Raw genomic sequence first — 18918 nt, forward strand, 5'->3', positions numbered from 1 at the left:
TCACTCCATGGAAAACCTGTACCCCAACCCACTGGGAAAACCCCTGTGCCCAGACCCTCTGGTGAGGAGAGATCCAGGGATAGCCACAACATCCAGAAATGCAACATAGATTTTCTAGGTTGGAAAAGACCTTAGAGATCATCCAGTCCAACCGTCCCTAATCTCCCATTAAACCATATCCTCAAGTAGTTCATTCACCCTTTTCTTAAACACATCCAGGGATGGGGACTCAACCACCTCCCTGGGCAGCCTATTCCAGTGGCTGACAACCCTTTCAGAGAAGAAATTCTTTCTAACATCCAACCTGAATCTCCCCTGACTAAGCTTATACCCATTTCCTCTTGTCCTATCACCCATCACTAATGTAAAGAGCCCTTCCCCTACCTCCCCACCATCCCTTCTCAAGTATTTGTAGGCTGTAATCAGGTCTCCCCTCAGCCTCCTCTTCTCCAGGCTAAACAGCCCCAACTCCCTCAGACGCTGCTTGTGGATGTGTGGTAGAGGTTTGACCAAGTCTGACTTGCCCCAGAAACTTGTCTGTGCCTTGAAACTGGGCAAATATGTTCCCTCTTTCATTGCTTCCTTCTCTTGTTGCTTTCCACAGTTTCTTGCCAAAGCCTGTTCCTAGTGAGAGGGATGACATGAATCCTCCACCACAGCTTCATGTAATTCCATGTAAGTAGGATTTGTTCTATCTTAATGTGTGCACATAAATCCATTGCTGAATGCTGCTGAAACATCTTTACCTAATAGTTTGGATGCTGGCCTTAAATACATGTAGTGGTCAGCCTATTCCCTAGGCTTCTGTGTGAGCATCATTCCATCTTTGCTTAAAGAAAATTAATGCTATTTGATTGAGTGATTGAGTTTGCTCATCCATGCACTGTCAAGCTTTTGGTTTTTTTTCTGTTTTCTCTCTTTTAAATGCAACAGAAGTCTGTGTTTTGAATATTTTATATTTTTCTTAGTGTCATCAATTAGAAGAAAGACTAAAGTTCATTCTGAAGGTGTTTGGTAATACTCGGCTTAAAACAACAGGAGACACATAATTGAAATGCTGTGCAGCAGCGTGGTCCTCCATGCAGGTCTGATTAGCAGGCTCTCGTTTTTCTCAGTTGTAGTGGTTTTAGGCTGATCCAGCAACTAAAACTCACACAGTCTCTCCTTCTCCAGTAAAGTAGAGAGGAGAGAAAAAAAAAACCAAAGGGACTGAGGGTTGAGACAAGAACAGAGGGAGCACCCACCAACCATGGTCCTGGGCAAAACAGGCAGAGCTTTTCTCAAAGCAAAACAGTTTATTAATGATTACTTAGAAGGACAAAGGGAAACAAAAACCGATTACTTGAGAGGACAGAAAGAAACAAAACCAGATCTTAAAACCGACACCTTCCCCCCCCCCCCTTTTCCTCCCGGCTCTACCTCCTCCCCCCAGCAGCACAGGGGGCAGGGACTGGGGGGTGCAGGTCAGTTCATTCCGTGCTGTTACTGCTGCTTCTTTCTTAAAGGAGAAGGAGTCCTTACACCCTTTTCCCCTGCTCCAATGGATCCCCTACCCACGAGGAAAAATCCACAAACTTCTCCAACATGAGTCCAGCCCACTGGAAACAATCCTTCCCCACAGATTGCTCCGGTGTGGGCTTTACCACAGTCTCGGGTACTTAGGGAGCTGTAGCCACTCGCTCCGGCGTGGGTTGTCATGAAGACTCCAGATGCCTCTCTGCCTCGTCATGCACCCCACCACGACCATCCTCAGGCTCAGGCATCTTCTCCCCACGGGCTGCGAGTGGGTCTCTGCTCCACCGAGGCCGTCCTGGTTGCAGGGGGGCCGCCTGCTATCTCACCATCAGCCGCAGGGGAAACTCGGCTCCGGCACACCTCCTCCCGCTCCATCCTCACTGACCTGGTGTCGATGCGGCTGTTTCTCTCAGATCTCAGTCAGTCCTCTCCAGGTGAACTCAGCCCAGTGGGCACCCCGGGAGTGGGGTGCCCCCGAGTTCCCCAGCTGGCTCCGCCGCCGCCATTCTCTGTGGGCGGTGCTGGCCCGACGCAGGCAGCTGCCCGGCTGGGAGCCAGGGAGCGGGAGCAGTGCCCTCCTCCCTTCTCTGCTCGATCCTGGGCGAAGCACCTTTTCCGGTCCCTTTGTCCCGACTTAAATAGGGCAATTCGCAGAGGCGCCCTATTGGCTCAACCCCGAGGGGGATGGCAGTCTGATCTGGTGGCCGGAACCAAACCTAACCTGGTTCCAAAACCGGGGAGGTCGCAGGGAGCAAAACCCCTCTCCTGCCACCAGAACCACCCCCCCCCCACATCAAACCATGACATCAGTTATGTCAGAACTCACCCATTTGCACTGGTGTCTGCTTACACATCTGATACAGCAGACAAAAAAAACCCAAGAGAGCCTGTGGTATGGAGATTTACTGATGTAGGTGGCATTGCCTCCTACCAGCTAACTAGCACAAGAAACACAAAATCTGGCCAAACTGTGGAGCTCAGATGCCTATAGAGGCTCTCTGTTGTGACTAACTGCAGGGTGATGCTCGTTCTTTCTATTCTGTGAGCTGTGTGGGACATGTTACACTTTTCTTAGCTATTTGAAGGTTTTGGTAAAACCATGCATAGGAAATGTGGCCAACTTTTACATATAATAAGCAATTAGGAACATAAATAAGTTTTAAGTGTTACTGCACAGTCTACAATGAAATGCTTGGCTATTAAAAAAAAAAGTGGCAATCTCTTCTCAGTGTTCAAGTACCTGTAAAAATCTGTGACTACTCTCAGTTCACAGTCTGTGCTAAGAGTTTGTTTACACTAGAAATAGCAAGAAGTTAAACAAACCATTGAGGAGAGAAGGACAGGGTTTTCAACACTGTTCTCTGTGCCCCTCAAGATACTTCAACAGACACTGGCAGCAGCAGAAGATCCAACGAAACTGCCATTGGGCTACTGTAGAGTTTGGAACCATCAGCAGCCCTTTTTCCCTTCCTTGGAAAGGACAGCAGGAATTGGCTGACAGATGTAGAACAGAACTGTGTAAGTACACAGATAGGGGCCATTTTCAGAACACTGAATTCCACAGGGAGATTGGCATTATCCAGAGAATTCTTGAAGAAACTGCTTTAACCAAGGGCCGTTCATTCCTTCTTCCCAGGGCAGAAAAGGTGTATTTTCTACAGAAACATCTAACAGTGGAGAGCAATGTACCAGGTCCAAAACAAAGCAAAACAAGGTGCTGAGCTGAACATTAATATTGCCTTACCAGCTTCCTAACATAAGGTGTGTGCTCTCCAGGGGTTAAATTTGCTTGTGTAAAATCTGAACACAAGCAGAAAGACCACAAATTCAGTGGGAATAAAAATGCAGAAGAATGCTACCTATACTCATATGCTAAAGCTTATAAAATTCAAATTACTTTACTACTATTGTTAACTTCCTCAGACCTAGGATTTGCTCTCCAAGCAGTATCAGTAAGAGGCAAAGCAAATCTGCTCCTCTGGAGTTAGTAGTTTTATCTTTCATTTTACATCTTCCTCGTATCACTGTGTCTCAAAAGGAAAGCACAGAGCCTTACTGGGACCCAGGGCTTCAAGGCTATGCTGTGCCCACTCTACTAGCATGAGGTTAATTGAAACATTGAGCAACTATTGCGAGTTTGCAAGAGAAGCAAAATCCAAAAGCCTTGTGTTTCTAGACCAATATAACTAAAGTAAAAGCTTTCCTATTCTTCTGTTTTCCTGGAACAATCACAATCTTGCTCAAAAAGCAAGAGGGGGGGGGGGGGGGGAAACACAGGCTACATAGCCCCAACTTGTTTTGTGTCTAACTGAAAGAGGAGAATGCTTTGAGCTCTGCTTCCCCTCCTCCCCACTCCCCCATGATCTCCTTAAGTCCAGAGGAGTCATGTAGAGGCCAGTGACGAGTGGTGTTCCTCTGGGGTCAGTACTGGGACCAGTGCTATTTAACATTTTTGTTGGTAACATGGACAGTGGGACCGAGTGCACCCTCAGCAAGTTTGCAGATGACACCAAGTTGTGTGGTGTTGTGGACACACTGGAGGGAAAGGATACCATCCAGAGGGACCTGGACAGGCTGGAGAGGTGGGCCTTTGAGAACCTCGTGAAGCTCAACAAGACCAAGTACAAGGTCCTGCACATGGGTCGGATCAATCTCAAGCACAAGTACAGGCTGGGTGGAGAATGGATTGAGAGCAGCCCTGAGGAAAAGGACTTGGGAGTGCTGGTGGATGAGAAGCTCAACATGAGCCAGCAATGTGCACTGGTAGCCCAGAAAGCCAACCGTATCCCAGGCTGCATCAAAAGCAGTGTGGCCAGCAGGTCGCGGGAGGTGATTCTGCCCCCCTACTCTGCTCTCGTGAGACCCCACCTCCAGTACTGCATTCAGCTCTGGAGTCCCCAACATAAGAAGGACACGGAGCTGCTTGAGCGAGCCCAGAGGAGGGCCACAAAAATGATCTGAGGGCTGGAACACCTCTGCTATGAAGACAGGCTGAGAGAGTTGAGGCTGTTCAGCCTGGAGAAGAGAAGGCTCCAGGGTGATCTTATAGCAGCCTTCCAGTACTTAAAGAGGGCCTACAGGAAAGCTGGGGAGGGACTTTTTACAAGGGCATGTAGTGGTAGGACAAGAGGAAATGGCTTTAAACTGAAAGAGGGCAGATTTAGATTAGATATAAGGAAGGAATTTTTCACTCATAGGGTGGTGAGGCACTGGAACAGGCCCAGAGAAGTTGTAGATGCCCCATCCCTGTAAGTGTTCAAGGCCAGGTTGGATGAGGCTTTGGGCAACCTGGTGTAGTGGAGGGTTTCCCTGCCCATGGCAGGGGGCTTGGAACTAGATGATCTTTGAGGCCCCTTCCAACCCAAACCATTCTATGATTCTATAAATCCAATAATTCACTGTCTCAGGTAGGAAGTGAACGTTTTCAACAAGAATTTGGACACCACCTCTGGAGCTTCTCACAGTGCCTTTTCGTCCCCTTCATGCTGCAGGCTGAGCTGGGCCCAGTGTGGCTGAGGGCCTGGTTACGCATTTCTCACAGATGAAATTACAAAGTCCCAGCCACATGAAGCAAGAGGGGAAATTGGTCTGTGTGTGGTAGAGGACAGCCCTGATTAAGCTGTCTATACCCTGTTTCAAAGCACGAAGTGTTTGACAGCAATAGGAGACCTGGCTGTCCCCATTCACTTGTTTCTTCCCAAAAAACTGCTCTGCACGTGGAGGCGAAACGGGAAACCACAGCAGGGTCTGAGAGCTCTTTTCTTTCTTGAGCCCTAGGGAAGCCATACCAGAAGGGGACAGAAGATGGCACCCGAACAGCACCAGATGAACAACCATCAACGCTTAACACCCCCAACGGGGGCGAGAGTTAGGATCAGAGTAAATAATAAATAAAAAAAAAAAACACCACAAAAACCAAACAAAACAAAACCAATAAAAACTGAACAGCCACTCAGCTACGCAGTAACTGTTTTCACTACCAAGGCTTCAAGTTTGCCATTAATGCCACTATTTTAAACTTTGGACTGTAAAGGCTCGACACATTAAACAGTACCCACTCGCTGTGCTGTCCCCCAGTTCACAATACCGCCTGATAGTTAATGTTTCTCTTGGAAATAACAAGCAATCTTGCACTTCGTTCCATGTGAAAATGGTATTTGAGCGTGACCACCCTCCAACTTGTTTGTGCGCCGTTGGTTGCCACTGGGGAGGAAACGGCTCACAGGAGCAGCCTGGTTGGTTCACAAGCAGGGCTGCACACCCCAGGGCTCACGGTAACGGGGCTGGGCTCCCCGACCCAGGAGGTACCTCGTGGTCCTGCAGCCACCAAACTGTCACCTCTTGTATGAGGCTTGCAATAAGAAAATGAGTGGATCTTGCTTCCAAGTGGTCATCCGTGGTTTGAGCGTTAACTTTAGCTCTCAGCTTTCTACACGGAAGCGTTTTCATCTTCAGTACTGGAGCTGGTAGTGTAGCTTCCCCAAAATGTTACATTTCACACCAGTTTGTAAAGGGCACAGCTTTGTCAGGCAGAAGAGAAGACTGAAGCAACTCAGAGAGGAAAAAAAGTCTAGACTATTAATGTCAAAGGTCATCTAAGCCAGATAAACCCAATTCAAATGAGCCAGGATTTGAAGAGCTTAATAAACCAGCTCTCTGCTTCCTAAAGCTGCTCACTGACAACAAGCTCTCTCCTTTTCCTTATTGCCAATGGTTATACTGCATAAAGTGACATACCTGCATGATAAAGACTTGCTGTTTCCCTGAAAGCTATCTTCTAGCTGCAGCAGAGCGCAAACAATGTGTTATCTCTGCAGCAGCAGGATTCAGGACCCCATTGTGTTAGGTCCTCTTTGAACGCAGGAAGACAAAGGCAACTCCAGGCCCACACCTCAGTGAAATTAGCTTTGGCCACACAACAGATGTCTGAAAGCTGAGGTTAAGGCTCCCTCCAGTGAAGTTCGCAGCATTTTCCTCAGGCTTCGGTGTGCTGAGTGGTTAAGAGGGGCACAAAAAGAACAAACATCTGACCATTTCACCCCCACATCACTTTCGTAAGAACTCTTCTGCCTCTGTAGAGATATGTAACCCGTCGCCTTGAGACAACACCAGAACAAAAGAAAGAGGCTGCTGTGAGTGCTCACACTACCTAACACAATCAGACTCCTTCCATGGACATGCCAGCTTATCAGTACTAGTTGTTTGCTCCAGTCCAGACAGCATGCTTACTTGCAAACAAGGAGCCTTTGCCTCTGTATCTATACTGTCCCTGTATGGGACAGGAGCCTTTTTTTTTTCTCTTTTCTTTTTTTTCATTTTTAATTCCTTGTACAGCATTTACCACCATTAGCCTTCTGTCCATAACCCATGCTATAAGTAGGAAAATGGGAATCAAGCAAGATTTGAACACTTATATGGCATCCAGACTGCTTTTAGAAAGTGCAAACTCCTGAACAATATTGAAATAGCTGTTGTAAAGTCTCCTACCTTTATTAGGTAAACCACCTTCCAAAATCTCTCTACGTTAGCCCACCATTTACTTGGCATGCTGATAACTCAGCTGTAGATACACTCGACTGTTGCCATCCCAGCTGTGTGTGTCCAGGAGAGCTTATTTTCAGATAGGGAATTTTGAAACAGCTAGCTGCAACAAGTCCAGTGTTGTGTTTGACCTGCTAATTGTTTCCCAGTGCTGGGAGGCTATCATCAAGATACAGAGTAGTTGTGCAGAGATCCAGCCTGGACACAGCAAGATTAAGCCACAGGTAACAAGTTGTACTGGGACCAGACTGTCTCTGCACAGTTCGTGTGTCTACACCACCTAGTCTGCTAGTACTTCATCTCAGCCCTCTGTTATTCTGGATGGTGAAGAGCTGGCTGTACCATATATGCTCAATATTCTCAAGAAAAAGGAGCTTCCCCCCCCCGAGGTTGCTTGATTATAGGTTAAGGAAGAGGTGGAGTAACTAATTAGCATAAAACTGATTTTTGTACTAACTGTATATTTCCCAAGTGGGATTTGAACCTACATTTTCCAAAGACAGTATCGCCCCTCTAATACTGCCAGATGAATATCACTAGCCAGAGGAAACCAGACACAGCTCTCTCAAGAGGTCCATGGCCTGGTGTACCCTGGGCACGAGACTTACACCACCACCACAGTCTATACGTTATTGCTAATTCATCAGTCCAGAGCCACACAGAGAAGGAGCCAGGGAGGTCACACGTAAGAGAAACACAAATTGTCTCCACATCACAGGAGGAGAAGATTGTGCTTTTTGATGATATGCCAGTATCCTGCCTTTATCAGATCACAAACCAAGGCCAGAGGCCATATTTATGTACAAACAACTGTCATCAGCATATTTTTCAGCCCTGAAGGCATTCAGATAATCTATAAAAATCTTCCCTGTACCATCAGGCCAGAGGAAGTCTTTTTCTCTTCTGGAAAACACATCTTCCCAGAATGCTTCTACTCAAAATTTCAGGTGACATATCCATGTACATGATGCAGCTGCATCACAGATTTGATGATCTTGTAGCTGTCAGATGAAGGAATAAATACAACAGATGCATCACCAGGCAACAGCAGCAAGGGAGGAAACGAAGCACGTATGTACATGAGAAACATCAGGGTTTTAATGATAAATTAGCAGGTAAGAAAGATAATAAAGAGTCAGTGAGCTCTGTTTGACATATTTAGGATATTTCCCACATCAGAGGCTTAGTCTTCAATTATATGGTAGCTATCACGGGAGAAACGTGTCAGCTTCAGGACGTAAGCACCCACCAATAGCATCAGTCTGAAAGGAAAGTTTGGGATCTTATTCTTGGCAACACTCATTAGCAAGTTTTTCTGATCTGCTAATGACTTATTTTCTCTCATTCAGAATAAGCGTCTGTGGAGTACTTGACACAATCCTTGAAAGCGACGCATCACCACCCAGCTGTTCTACGGCAGTTTTCAGGTCATACAACCAATTTTTGGTACAAGAACGGATCTACTTTTCCACTTCAGCCTTGACCTTCAGTGCACACTCGATTTCCAGACCACTCAAAGGACTGCTCGCGCAACTGGTATGTAGCTGCTTTATGTTTCATTAAAAACAAAGTCACTCCGTGTCCTGAAGTTGCTCACAAATTTAGAAGTCCACTTTTTAAAAAAAAAGCAAGCCACTTTGTCACTGGGGCTGTGAAGCACAGATCCAGTTTACAGTTTTCTTTCACTTTAGAACTCCAGCCACTCTGTCATATAAATACAGTTTGATGGAGAAATCTCACCACCTTCATGGCAATCATCAAAAACCTGCAAAAGAAAGCCCTGTGTCAGTATGAGTAATTATATACAGCAAGCACGATCTTACTGGAAGTAACATGCTTGCATGTTTTCTGCTCCTTCCCCAGCAAAAAAAGCAGTATTTTAACAGAGGCCAAAATCTCGGGAGTCCAATGCCAGCTCTGAGGAAGAGCAACGTGAGCACAACAAAGAAAAACAGACCCCACTGTAGTAAGTGATGCAAATGGACACACTGGCAAGTTTTACCCACATATCAGTTTACAATCCAAGCAGGAGAGACCAAAAGCTAGACAGAAATAAGTTAGCTTGTTAAAAAACATAAGTAGGCAAATTTGGGAACAGGCTACACTTGACAGCACCATTTCACATACAGTAAAGTGACAATACATATGTGGGAAACATCCTGGTCTAAACTAAAGAACCTGCCTCTCACACCATAGCTAAGGCACCATGGATAATGCTTCTGAGCAGAGTTGCCTTAGAAAGGCACGAGGATCACAAGGTTGCATATAACCTTGCAATATGCTGGCTGGCCATTTGCAGGATTGTACTCAAAATTTGCATGCAGCCACATATTCCTATACAGAGTTAGTTACTTACGGGACAGAGTCCACAGGGCGTCCTGACTAATCCAGTGGGTTGTATGAGAGGACTAACGGCTCTGTACAACTTCATCTGTCCATCCACACTGCCTACTGTCCCTTCCTTTGCAGCAATAATAGTCATCTCCACTTTTCCATCATATATTAGAGTATTTAAAATGGTTTCAATGTCTTCCATTGACAACTCTACCTAAGAAATAATTTGTAAAATAAGTATTAGGAAAGACGCATGCTAATAAGTCCTGCAAGGAGGAAACGAGCAAACACCTCGAGTAACAAATCCTTAGAGTTCTAACCTAGCCCAGATAAAGGCACTGCTTTCACTGGGCACTTTATGGGGTTGTGCAGATTGACAAAGAAAAGCAAATACCAATACCTCCTACCCTCCAAGCATTTTTAGATTGCACCAGCCTTGGTTTACCAAAAAGAACTTCCCTATGCACCTCAAGTGTCTACATCATCCCAGCACAATATATTCCTAGTTTTACAGGAAAACGATGGTGAAAGAAGAAAAAGACATTGTTGAAGATATGCCTGTTGATGGTGACCAATAATTGAGGGGTTCATATTTTTTCTTTATTTTTCCTCCCCTAAAACTGCTTGAAGGGCATAGGCAAACTTGAGAGAAATAATAAATTCTATCCCAGTTGAGACTGTTATAGGACAAGTATGTGAATGCAAATTCTTTTATGTGTCTTTAAAAACCCCCATGTACAAACTATCCTGGAATCCCACACAGCACCACTGACCCTCCTCAAAAAACAATCAAGCAGCAAAGCCCATCTGCACTACAGTAACTGTAGGGTACTAAAGCACTTATCGGACCCTCACCAAATTTGCAGGACCCAACTCCTGCAGCTAGGAATGCACTGATAATTCTGACAGTAGTAAGATGAATCTGTTCTGACCTTACTGATACCCAGTTCACAGATGTATTTCCACACCTCATGGGACGAGGCAAATGAGCTGTTCCTCTGTATCATGGGGTTCTGTTTGCTCTCCCGAGCTGCCTCTGCCTGAGAAAACAGCAAAGACGAGCGATAGTCAGTACTCGCTGCCAAAAGCCTCCTTTGTGGTTCAGTTTCAGGCAGACTGAAGTATAAAAGTTGATTTTCAAACCATTTCCGGGACATGTATTTTATTTAACATTGAAAGCTATATCCTTAAGACAGATGTATGTGAGACAATGCAATGCACAACCAGACATAATTTTACACTAAATATGATACAAAATTTACACAGTGATTTAGATTTATACGAAGGAATATCACCATTTGGCATTTTGTCGACAAAAAAAGTTTCTGCTGTACCTAGTGCCAGTTAAAATATATTTTGGTGGAATAGAGAAATGCTGCAATCTGCATAGGATTTATTTAATGGAGAGCAGACTTCTCCTCCAGTCAAACTAGGGAAAAATGGTCTTCTAGGCAGCACTGACTGACTACTGCCTTCTACCCTCTCAGAAATTAGGATCTCAGCAGGAATACAGTGACTTTTGCTAGATTTTTTGGTCCTGTGTTCTTTGCTGCCTAGCTCATCATTGGACCTTGGAGTCAGAAAGCTTCACTCCCTGTACAGGGTGTGAAAATAGGCATTGTTAAAATGCAACACCATCACACTTTTTATGACAAAAATAATACTCCAGTGCAGATTTGCTGATCCAGTTATAACAATGGACAATACTTATAGAAAACACTATGGAAAACTTAAGCCTTGCCTGTCACTTGTTTTATTAAGAAAGTAATTACTTGCACAAAGCAAATGGAAAGTGACTTTAGTAGTGGCACTCACCTTACTCTGAAGAAATTTAAAACATTGTTGATTTAACACCTCCACAAATTCAGACTCGAAATCTTGGTCACTGTACCAAGCCCCACCAGTCACTGACCGGTCAGGCTGCAGGTTATATAGCATATACACCTTCTTCTTGGATGCCTGTTAAAGAAAAGCGCACAGCTCTTAACAGCTGAAAGTCTTCTATAAGGAAGGAAGATTTAAGAAGATATCTGCAAAACAGTTCATTACTCCTAAAATCCGGGGCACAGCAATCCAGCTGACTCGAGCTATCCTTAACATGTTTGGACCTCAGGTAACATGGAGATCAATACATTTAGATTCCTCATCATTTTATAACAGTGTTAGAAGAGAGAACCCTAACAATGTGCACACAATACTAAACTCTCAGATCTTCCCGAGGTTTATTTTAGCCTATTGACTCTAATTCTCCTCCACAGTCGCAGGAGGGCAGGAAAGTGTCTTTAGAAGACCGCAAAGACAAACTTGATGGAGAAGCTTTCAACTGCTTCTGCAGGATTCAACCCGTGCACTGCTGATAGGATGACCCTTACATGACTAAACCCTGCAGCTAAAGTGAGCCCTTGCGAGCCCACTCCTTACCGCCACACCTACACAGGGTGAATGGGAATGCTGCTTCAGTCCCAATATTAGTAGTCATCCAAAGGACTACTCAGCAACCACTGAAGGAATTTTAGCAGCATTACATCCCTGTATGAAGCCAGCATCTCTCACAAGAACATGAAAATGCTACTGCTTCTCTATGTCCAACTTCTTTATTGCCATTTTATTTCTATTTCAGAAGTTACCCTCACCTCTCACTCCTCCCCTGTCCCCTCCAAAAAACGCACACACACAAGCCAAGATATTGCCTTCATGGTGCAGATGAGATTGGTACACAGAAAAGGCACACAACATAAAACTTTCAAGAGTTCACAAGCAAGTGGTCTTCCTGGAGTATCAGGCCCTGCAACAAGACAGAATCTCTGCTGGAAAGCAGGAGAACGTCCAAAGAACTTGCTAATAGCAATGACTTGTAATTAAGCAGGTAAGGGAGAGCAAGATGCTGTATGAGCATTACAACAGAGTGAGAAAAACCATGGAAAAGGATAAGCCCTACTCTGGTATGTGGACTGTCTGCACATAAGATAGGAAAGTGCTTGGGTAACTGGAATGAAGTAGAGGAACCAAGACTAAAACAGAATCAATGTTTTAGAAATTGTTTGTAATAAGTAATACAATTCCAGCAGGAGCCAGATAACTGAAGGGAGTTTCAGGATCTCCAGGGGAGAGGAACCTTGCAAGGACACTTGCAGCTAGGCAACAATATCACTAGTCCCATATAAAAGGCCGAGACTGCTTCAGTATCAAAGTACCGAATTGTGGTACAGCAACATTGGGACCGATGGTGAAAAAGTAATTATGGGCAGGTTGCTTATTTGGGTGGAGACCGAGTGGTGAAAGGAGAAAAGGGCGGTACAGAGTTAAGAAACAAGAAAAGAGAATAAGTATAAAAAGAGAGGGCAGGATCTGCAGGCAGCAGGAATTATGGATGCATACAGACAGCAGAGAAGGTGACCTGTGGACCCAAGCCCACTGGGATGCTGGAGGGAAACCCACCAGACTCTTCCCTAGGTTTGTGTCCTGAAGACCAGGTACGGAAGGGCAGAGAAAACGGTGACAGAACTGCAGATTAGTAGTAAGCAGTGTGAGGTCTGTGAAGGGCAACAGAACTATAACACAGTTGCGTGCAATAAAGAGAACTAATACTGCAACTTGATAGTAATGGTGCGTGATTAGTAGTGGTGTGAAGAGGGATAAAGCTGTATATTAATAGTGATGCGCTTATTAATTAGATTATTAATCAGTTTGTACATTGATCATTTAACAAACATAATAGCCTCTCCTATCTGTTGCACCTCAAACCTGGTGCATAGTCAGTGAGAAAGCTGGAGGCAGAATGAGGTTTCTCTGCTCCAAGTCTCCTGTTCAAACATACACAGCATGCAGCAAATGTTTGAAATGGTTAAAAAAAAAAGTCACAAAATACTCACTGCCACAGATTTAACCGCTTTAATTAGTTTCTTGCTTTCCAAGTTTTTCAGAATCTTGTTGATCTCTGTTAAAGGCAAATTACTTTTGTATCTAATGTCCCTGCTCCAAATACCTGTTTCGAAACAGAGAAGTGAAAAGGAATGAATAGAAGAAACCATCTGTTTCTGCACATACTCACAAACCGAGTCACATTACAACATTGCTTGACTTGCTTGCCAACCATAGGATGTATCATTGATCCCACCACTCCCAGCAAAAGGGAGGGAAGGGATAGAAAGTGATGGAAGAAAAAATAAACCAGCAAAACCAGGAAACGTATACCACAACCACCACACTGTCCTTCTGCACTTTACCTCTCCTCCAAGAGCTCTTACAAGTGGACCCCATTTCACTGCCAACATGAACACAACACAGAAATGTTCTTGCATTTTTAAGTAATTTGTGTTCACTTCAACAAAAATACGACATCGAGTTCTACTTGCCATCTCTCAAACCATAGTGTGCAATGACTGCTGAGAAAGCCTAGTTACTAGCAGTGGTTTCTGCTGTTAAATCCAATATAAATATCACAATTTCTTTTAAGTTGTGAGTGTTCTGTGGATTTCTCAGCTTGACAGTCTCATAGATAACTCATAATTCATATTCCAAATATTCTGAAAGAGCTCCTCCAAAAGTCAACCAGGACAGGTTGTTATTTAATAGAGAAATATGTCATCTTCTCTTTTGTTTTTAAAAAGTGGGCACATGGAACATTAGCTACAGACCTGGCAGCTAGCTTGTTTGGACGGGAACGGTTCCATAAGTAAAAAGAGTTAGTACCATTCACAATTACAATCTATTTAAACTACCTTTGTTGCCTGCATCTTCTATAATCTGGTAAACCAGCTTCTCTTGATTGTCAGAGCCTTTCATTTTACTGTAAAACAAGAAAAATATCAGGATTTTTGAGAGGTCCAAAATTGAAAAGAAGTTGAATTTGTTTTAAACTGAAAACAAGTACTGTAAATAAAAAAATGTACAAAGGAAAAAACCCTACACAATAAGGCAGCCATTGGCAAATATAATACATGACACTACACCTCTGTATCAAGCCAAGCTTGCCCCTGAGAAGCCACAATAAAGAGGAAAGAGCACAGTATGAAAGGAAGTGACTAAGCAGGAGTCACTCAACTCATCATAACAATGGGGAATTCAGAATGACATATTAACACAACTGTGGCAGGCCAAACACAGCACGGAGCATAATTTAGGATAACCTATCTCTAGACAGAATGCCTACAAAGGGACAGCAGCGTGCTCCCAACTCCAAAACATGCCTTTTCACTGGTCTGAGAAAACCTGAATACGGTGATCTTTTTCTAAAGCGTTAGAAACAGAGAGGATGTCATGCTTGCACTGAGGATAATTTTTAAGGATATTTTCTTTGCAGAAGTATGTCTAGGCATCTTTCATCAGATTTACACAGGCATCACAAGACATGGCTTGAAGGTACATTTTAATAAATCAAAGGTATGAGTTTCTGCTCATGCCTTTGGAACATCTTTGGAGGATCCTGGAACAGCTCTGAATATGAGCACTGATCCTGTAACATGAGCAGTGAGGAAGACCATAGAAGCACAGTTTGCAGATGGTATGGTCGGGCTACAGCTGGATTTCCCCCAAGCATATCCATATGTTTGCACAGATCACACTGCTGTCATCTGGACCAGGAACTCTGCTAGCAAGTCAGAACTGTAGTCCCATGGCACCCTCTGTTCAGTAGAAACCACTACATCTAAAACGGTTCCCAGGATCAGCTCAGGGGAGTTAAGCGTACCCTCCGGAAATAAGTAGTTTTGTTCTGTAACGTTGATGTTACAGAATCCATATTATGTTGCTGAGTGTATTCTTTGCAACGTGGCATGTGAGTTGCAGAACTGTGTTCCAAATATATTTATCCAGCAAACACTCGGCTCACCTTGCATTTTGAGACTCTTTGATTCTATACAGAAGACCTGCATTGCTCCTGAGAAGGTCCAGTTGCCCCTAGGAGAGATGGACACAATGCATTTACTTTCCTTGAAATAGCTTGTTTCACAATGTGACAAGAATCTTCCAATATTCTAAATTAAAAATCTCATTTCATGTCAACTGAATAAAGAAAAGGGAAAAGTAACATTTCTAACCACCGTAAACAATAATACCCTTTGAGATATTTCTTCCCCCTACAAGTATCCATTTATCATCAGCTATCAGAAATAATAAATACAGTTCCCGTCCCTTCCCACAACATCTATGCACTTCCTATTATTCTTCCTAACTTTCACCACTGCATGAGGGACATCAAGTTCTTGTGTACCTTTCTGTCCCTTTCCACCAAAACATTCGTTTGCATGGCTACCCAGAAATCATGTTGGAGCTCTACTGCACAAGTTCTGAACAATTCTGAGTCCCAGTAGCAAAGTTCTGGAAAGTTTACTAAGTCTAGCAAAGTTTACTAAGTAGAAACCACTGGAAAACTGCTGGTCAGGATTGATAGTGCCTCTCAGAGGCAAATTACCAGCTTCTCTCTCACACACAAAACATTTGTTCTACCCTTGACACTTGTGCCTAGACCAGGCAAATTCTTATTTCCTATTTTGAAGAGGCAAGCCATTAGACAAGCCCAAGAGCATAACTGCATATAACAGCAACAACATTTACCCTTTCATTGCCAGCTAATCCTTTCCCCATAGTTCCAGCCTTCTTTCTTACAGTTTTGCATTGTGTGGTTGATTGAAGCTCACACCTCAAGATGATCCCCTTCAGTGCTTTTCTACAGATGACGTACTTGCAGCTTATCAAGTGAAGTACCTGATGCTTATTAAGGCTAAGCTCTCACGGCAGTTTTTCCCCATGTTTGAGGTACTTACTAGATCTCCCCGCACACCCCAAGGCATTTATTTTAAACAAATTCTAGAGACTTAACTATCTTTGAAGCCTCATTGTGAAATTTGGCCAACCCACTCAAAAGTTATTGAACACACAAGCTCCCATCCAGTGTGCTGAAAAACCTCCTATCTATAACAGAAAGACCAAAAAGAGAGAGATTGGATTACTTCCAGTGCCACCTAGTATGGTCCAAGCTAAGAAGTTTCAGTTATTAAAAAAAAACAAAATACTGCACCTCGCTCAGTCTGGATACTTTCCAACACCTCTCCTTCTCAGAAAGCCCGTCTTTTCAACAGTGCTTTCTCCACTGTACCGCTCAGTTTCTCTCCTGACTTTGCATGCCCATGAAGCAGCCTCCTAAGGAAGTGAAAGGCATCTTGATCTTTAAAGACCTTGAACATTTGGCTGATACTGAAGTTTATGCCAAACTGAACCAGCAAGACTAAACAGCTACTCTCTGTTCCTCAACATGTGGCACAAGTAGTTGATGGTGATCCTCGCTCCTATCTTAGGCCAACTCACGATACAGTAAAGAAAAACACCCAGCGAGATGTGGGAAATTCACAGAAGATGCTAAAAGTCCCTTGAGATGTTTCATCTGCTTATCATCAGAGTAATCCACAACCTTGGCATTTTGTGAGGGGTTTGGAGAAGACCATAAGAGCATGCGATAACTTCCATTATTTTATCTCCAGCTAATAGAGATAATCTCCATCGCTAGTGGGCCTAGTAGTCATCACCTGTGGCTGTCTGCTGAACCACTGCAACTACACCTACATCCGACTGCTACACTGCATCACATTCTGCTTTACAAAGTAATACACAGGGCAAATAAGACCAAAGAACTTGAGACACATCAAAAAACAAACATACTTCCCAGGGGTAGCTTCCTCGCTTAGAAACCCACAGGGATATACACATTCATGGTAACTCTGCATTACAGAACAGAAAGAGTAAGTTGGGCTATGTTTTAATTGGCTTTGGCAATCACAAGTGCTTATGGCTACCAAAAGTAAGTTATGGTAACTGTGCATTACGGCAAATGCCACTAAATCCAGCGGGACTAATTTGCTAGCCCTGCCCAGCAGGTTGCTACCATTCAGCCTGTGTGTAGGAAGAGTGCTCCAGCTTGGCTGAAGTAACATGAAGATGGCGAGACCACCCTACCATTGAGAGCAGCCTGTTGATCGCCATGGCTCGCTGCTGGGCTTCCATGTGAGGCATATCATTTTGAATCACCTGGTCTGTGATACCGTGAGGGAACTGATGACACAGCTCAATGATCCTGGGGGGAAGATGAAAGCGAGTTTAAAATCACGTTCTGTTACATCCGAAACCAAATCCTAACAGTATTAGAGTCAGAACAGAAGACAGGAAAAAGGACAATTCAGGGAAAAACCACCCACCCACGAACTGTTTCTCACTCGTACCTATTGAGGGAACTTAGCGTTTACTCCCTGTGCTGACAACACATCTTTGGAAGTGCCGGACAAGCTATGTTTGCTCCTTGGGGCAACACTGACCACGGCGCTCCATTTGCTTTCACTACCAACAACCTGGATTTGGCGCTCCCGGTACGGTTTCGTTACACGAAAGAAGGAACCGCTGACTAGTCAGAGAACGCAAACACTGATGAAACGTTAGAAAAAAATTACTTGATGCGGAAAAGCCACGAGAACAGAAGGACACCCGAGCAGCCGACCTAGCCCCATCAGTCGTTGCCACCTGAGAACCTCCCAGCACAAAACAGGCTGTGCCGCCGCCGCCGCCCCCCACCCCGCACCTGTTCTCTATATCCATGGGGTCGGGGACCTCCGGCTTCACCTTCACCTCCGCCATGGCGCCACAGCAATCCCGCCCCAGTGCGCGAGCGAGCGACGGGGCGAGATGACGTCAGAGCCGCGCGACGGAAAGGGGGAAGGGGTCGGTTGCTAAGCAGCGGGACGCGGACCAATGGGCGGCCGCGCTGGCGGGCAAGGGGAGAGAGGGAGGGGGCGCGGCCGGGCGCGCGGCGTCTGTGGTAACGGGAGGGCGGGAAAGGGGCTGGGATCGAGCGGGACGGGCAGGGCTCTGCATCAGCGATCGAGTGGGGTGGGGTCAGTGGGGCGTCAGGGGCTCGGTAGCGGGGGTGGAGTGGGCTGGGCAGGGCTGTGGGATGGCATCGAGCGGGGCGAGCAGGGGCTCGGTAGCAGGGGGTGCTGAGTGGGTGGGCGAGGGTGTGCCGTGGGACTGCCTGGGGCGGGCAGAGCTGCGGGACAGGATCGAGAGGGGCGGTCGGGCTCCTGCAGTGGGAGCAGCAGGGAGGGAGCGGGTGAGGTGGGCTGTGCTGTGAGGGGGCAGGAGGCAGGGCCTGACCTGGCAGGGCGTGTGCAGGCAGGGCCAGGCACGCTGGGGACACTGGTTGTGTCTCACCAGTGACGGGCTCCCCGAAGGCTGAAACAAGGCACTGTGCTTTTGGTCCAGGTGCGCCAAGAGCAGGCGGGTCCTTGAGGAAAATTACTCTCTGCCTCCTCGTGTCAGGTAAAGATCTGATCCACTCTCCTGTGCCACTGCATGCAGTCCGAGAGATTTTGGCTGAGAACTGCCCGCACTCCTCAACTGCTGCTTCGGGCAACACAGCCAAGGAGGTGGGCAGCTGCAGGCAGCGCTGTGGCTTACCTGTCGTAGCCCCAGTGAGAACGTGGACTAACGAACATCTTCCGTGCTGAATCATTACTGTCTGCATTGATGAGTAACATAAGAGAT

General features: G+C 45.3%; 1 protein-coding gene across 3 annotated transcripts; it reads right to left on the bottom strand.

Annotated features, from left to right (window-relative positions):
* Positions 1-8387: 8387 nt before the first annotated feature.
* Positions 8388-18038, bottom strand: POLR3F (RNA polymerase III subunit F). 3 transcript variants are annotated; one of them, XM_086630353.1, is made up of 9 exons: positions 17957-18038; positions 17341-17458; positions 15221-15288; positions 14112-14179; positions 13263-13375; positions 11206-11349; positions 10359-10430; positions 9413-9604; positions 8388-8821 (listed from the first exon to the last, which is right to left on the bottom strand). In XM_086630353.1, exons 1-9 carry the CDS (start codon positions 18010-18012, stop codon positions 8744-8746), a joined length of 909 nt encoding a protein of 302 aa, XP_086486479.1. In that variant the 5' UTR covers positions 18013-18038; the 3' UTR covers positions 8388-8743. The 3 variants fall into 3 exon arrangements, with proteins under 3 accessions (XP_086486479.1, XP_086486472.1, XP_086486486.1); XM_086630346.1 differs by having other exon boundaries at positions 10323-10430; XM_086630360.1 differs by lacking the exon at positions 11206-11349 and having other exon boundaries at positions 10323-10430.
* Positions 18039-18918: the final 880 nt, after the last annotated feature.

Source organism: Tauraco erythrolophus, chromosome 2 (assembly GCF_009769465.1).
Source record: "Tauraco erythrolophus isolate bTauEry1 chromosome 2, bTauEry1.pri, whole genome shotgun sequence".
Lineage (NCBI taxonomy): Eukaryota > Metazoa > Chordata > Aves > Musophagiformes > Musophagidae > Tauraco > Tauraco erythrolophus.

What these genes read in the sequence shown, in the direction of transcription:
- POLR3F (XM_086630346.1), bottom strand. Translation starts at nt 18,012, where the DNA reads ATGGCGGAGGTGAAGGTGAAGCCGGAGGTCCCCGACCCCATGGATATA. An exon ending in CCCATGGATATAGAGAACAG is followed by an intron (nt 17,459 to 17,956) that starts GTGCGGGGTGGG and finishes TCTTCCCCCCAG; the next exon opens with GATCATTGAGCTGTGTCATC. An exon ending in GTGAACTGGGTATCAGTAAG is followed by an intron (nt 9,605 to 10,322) that starts GTCAGAACAGAT and finishes ATTATTTCTTAG; the next exon opens with GTAGAGTTGTCAATGGAAGA.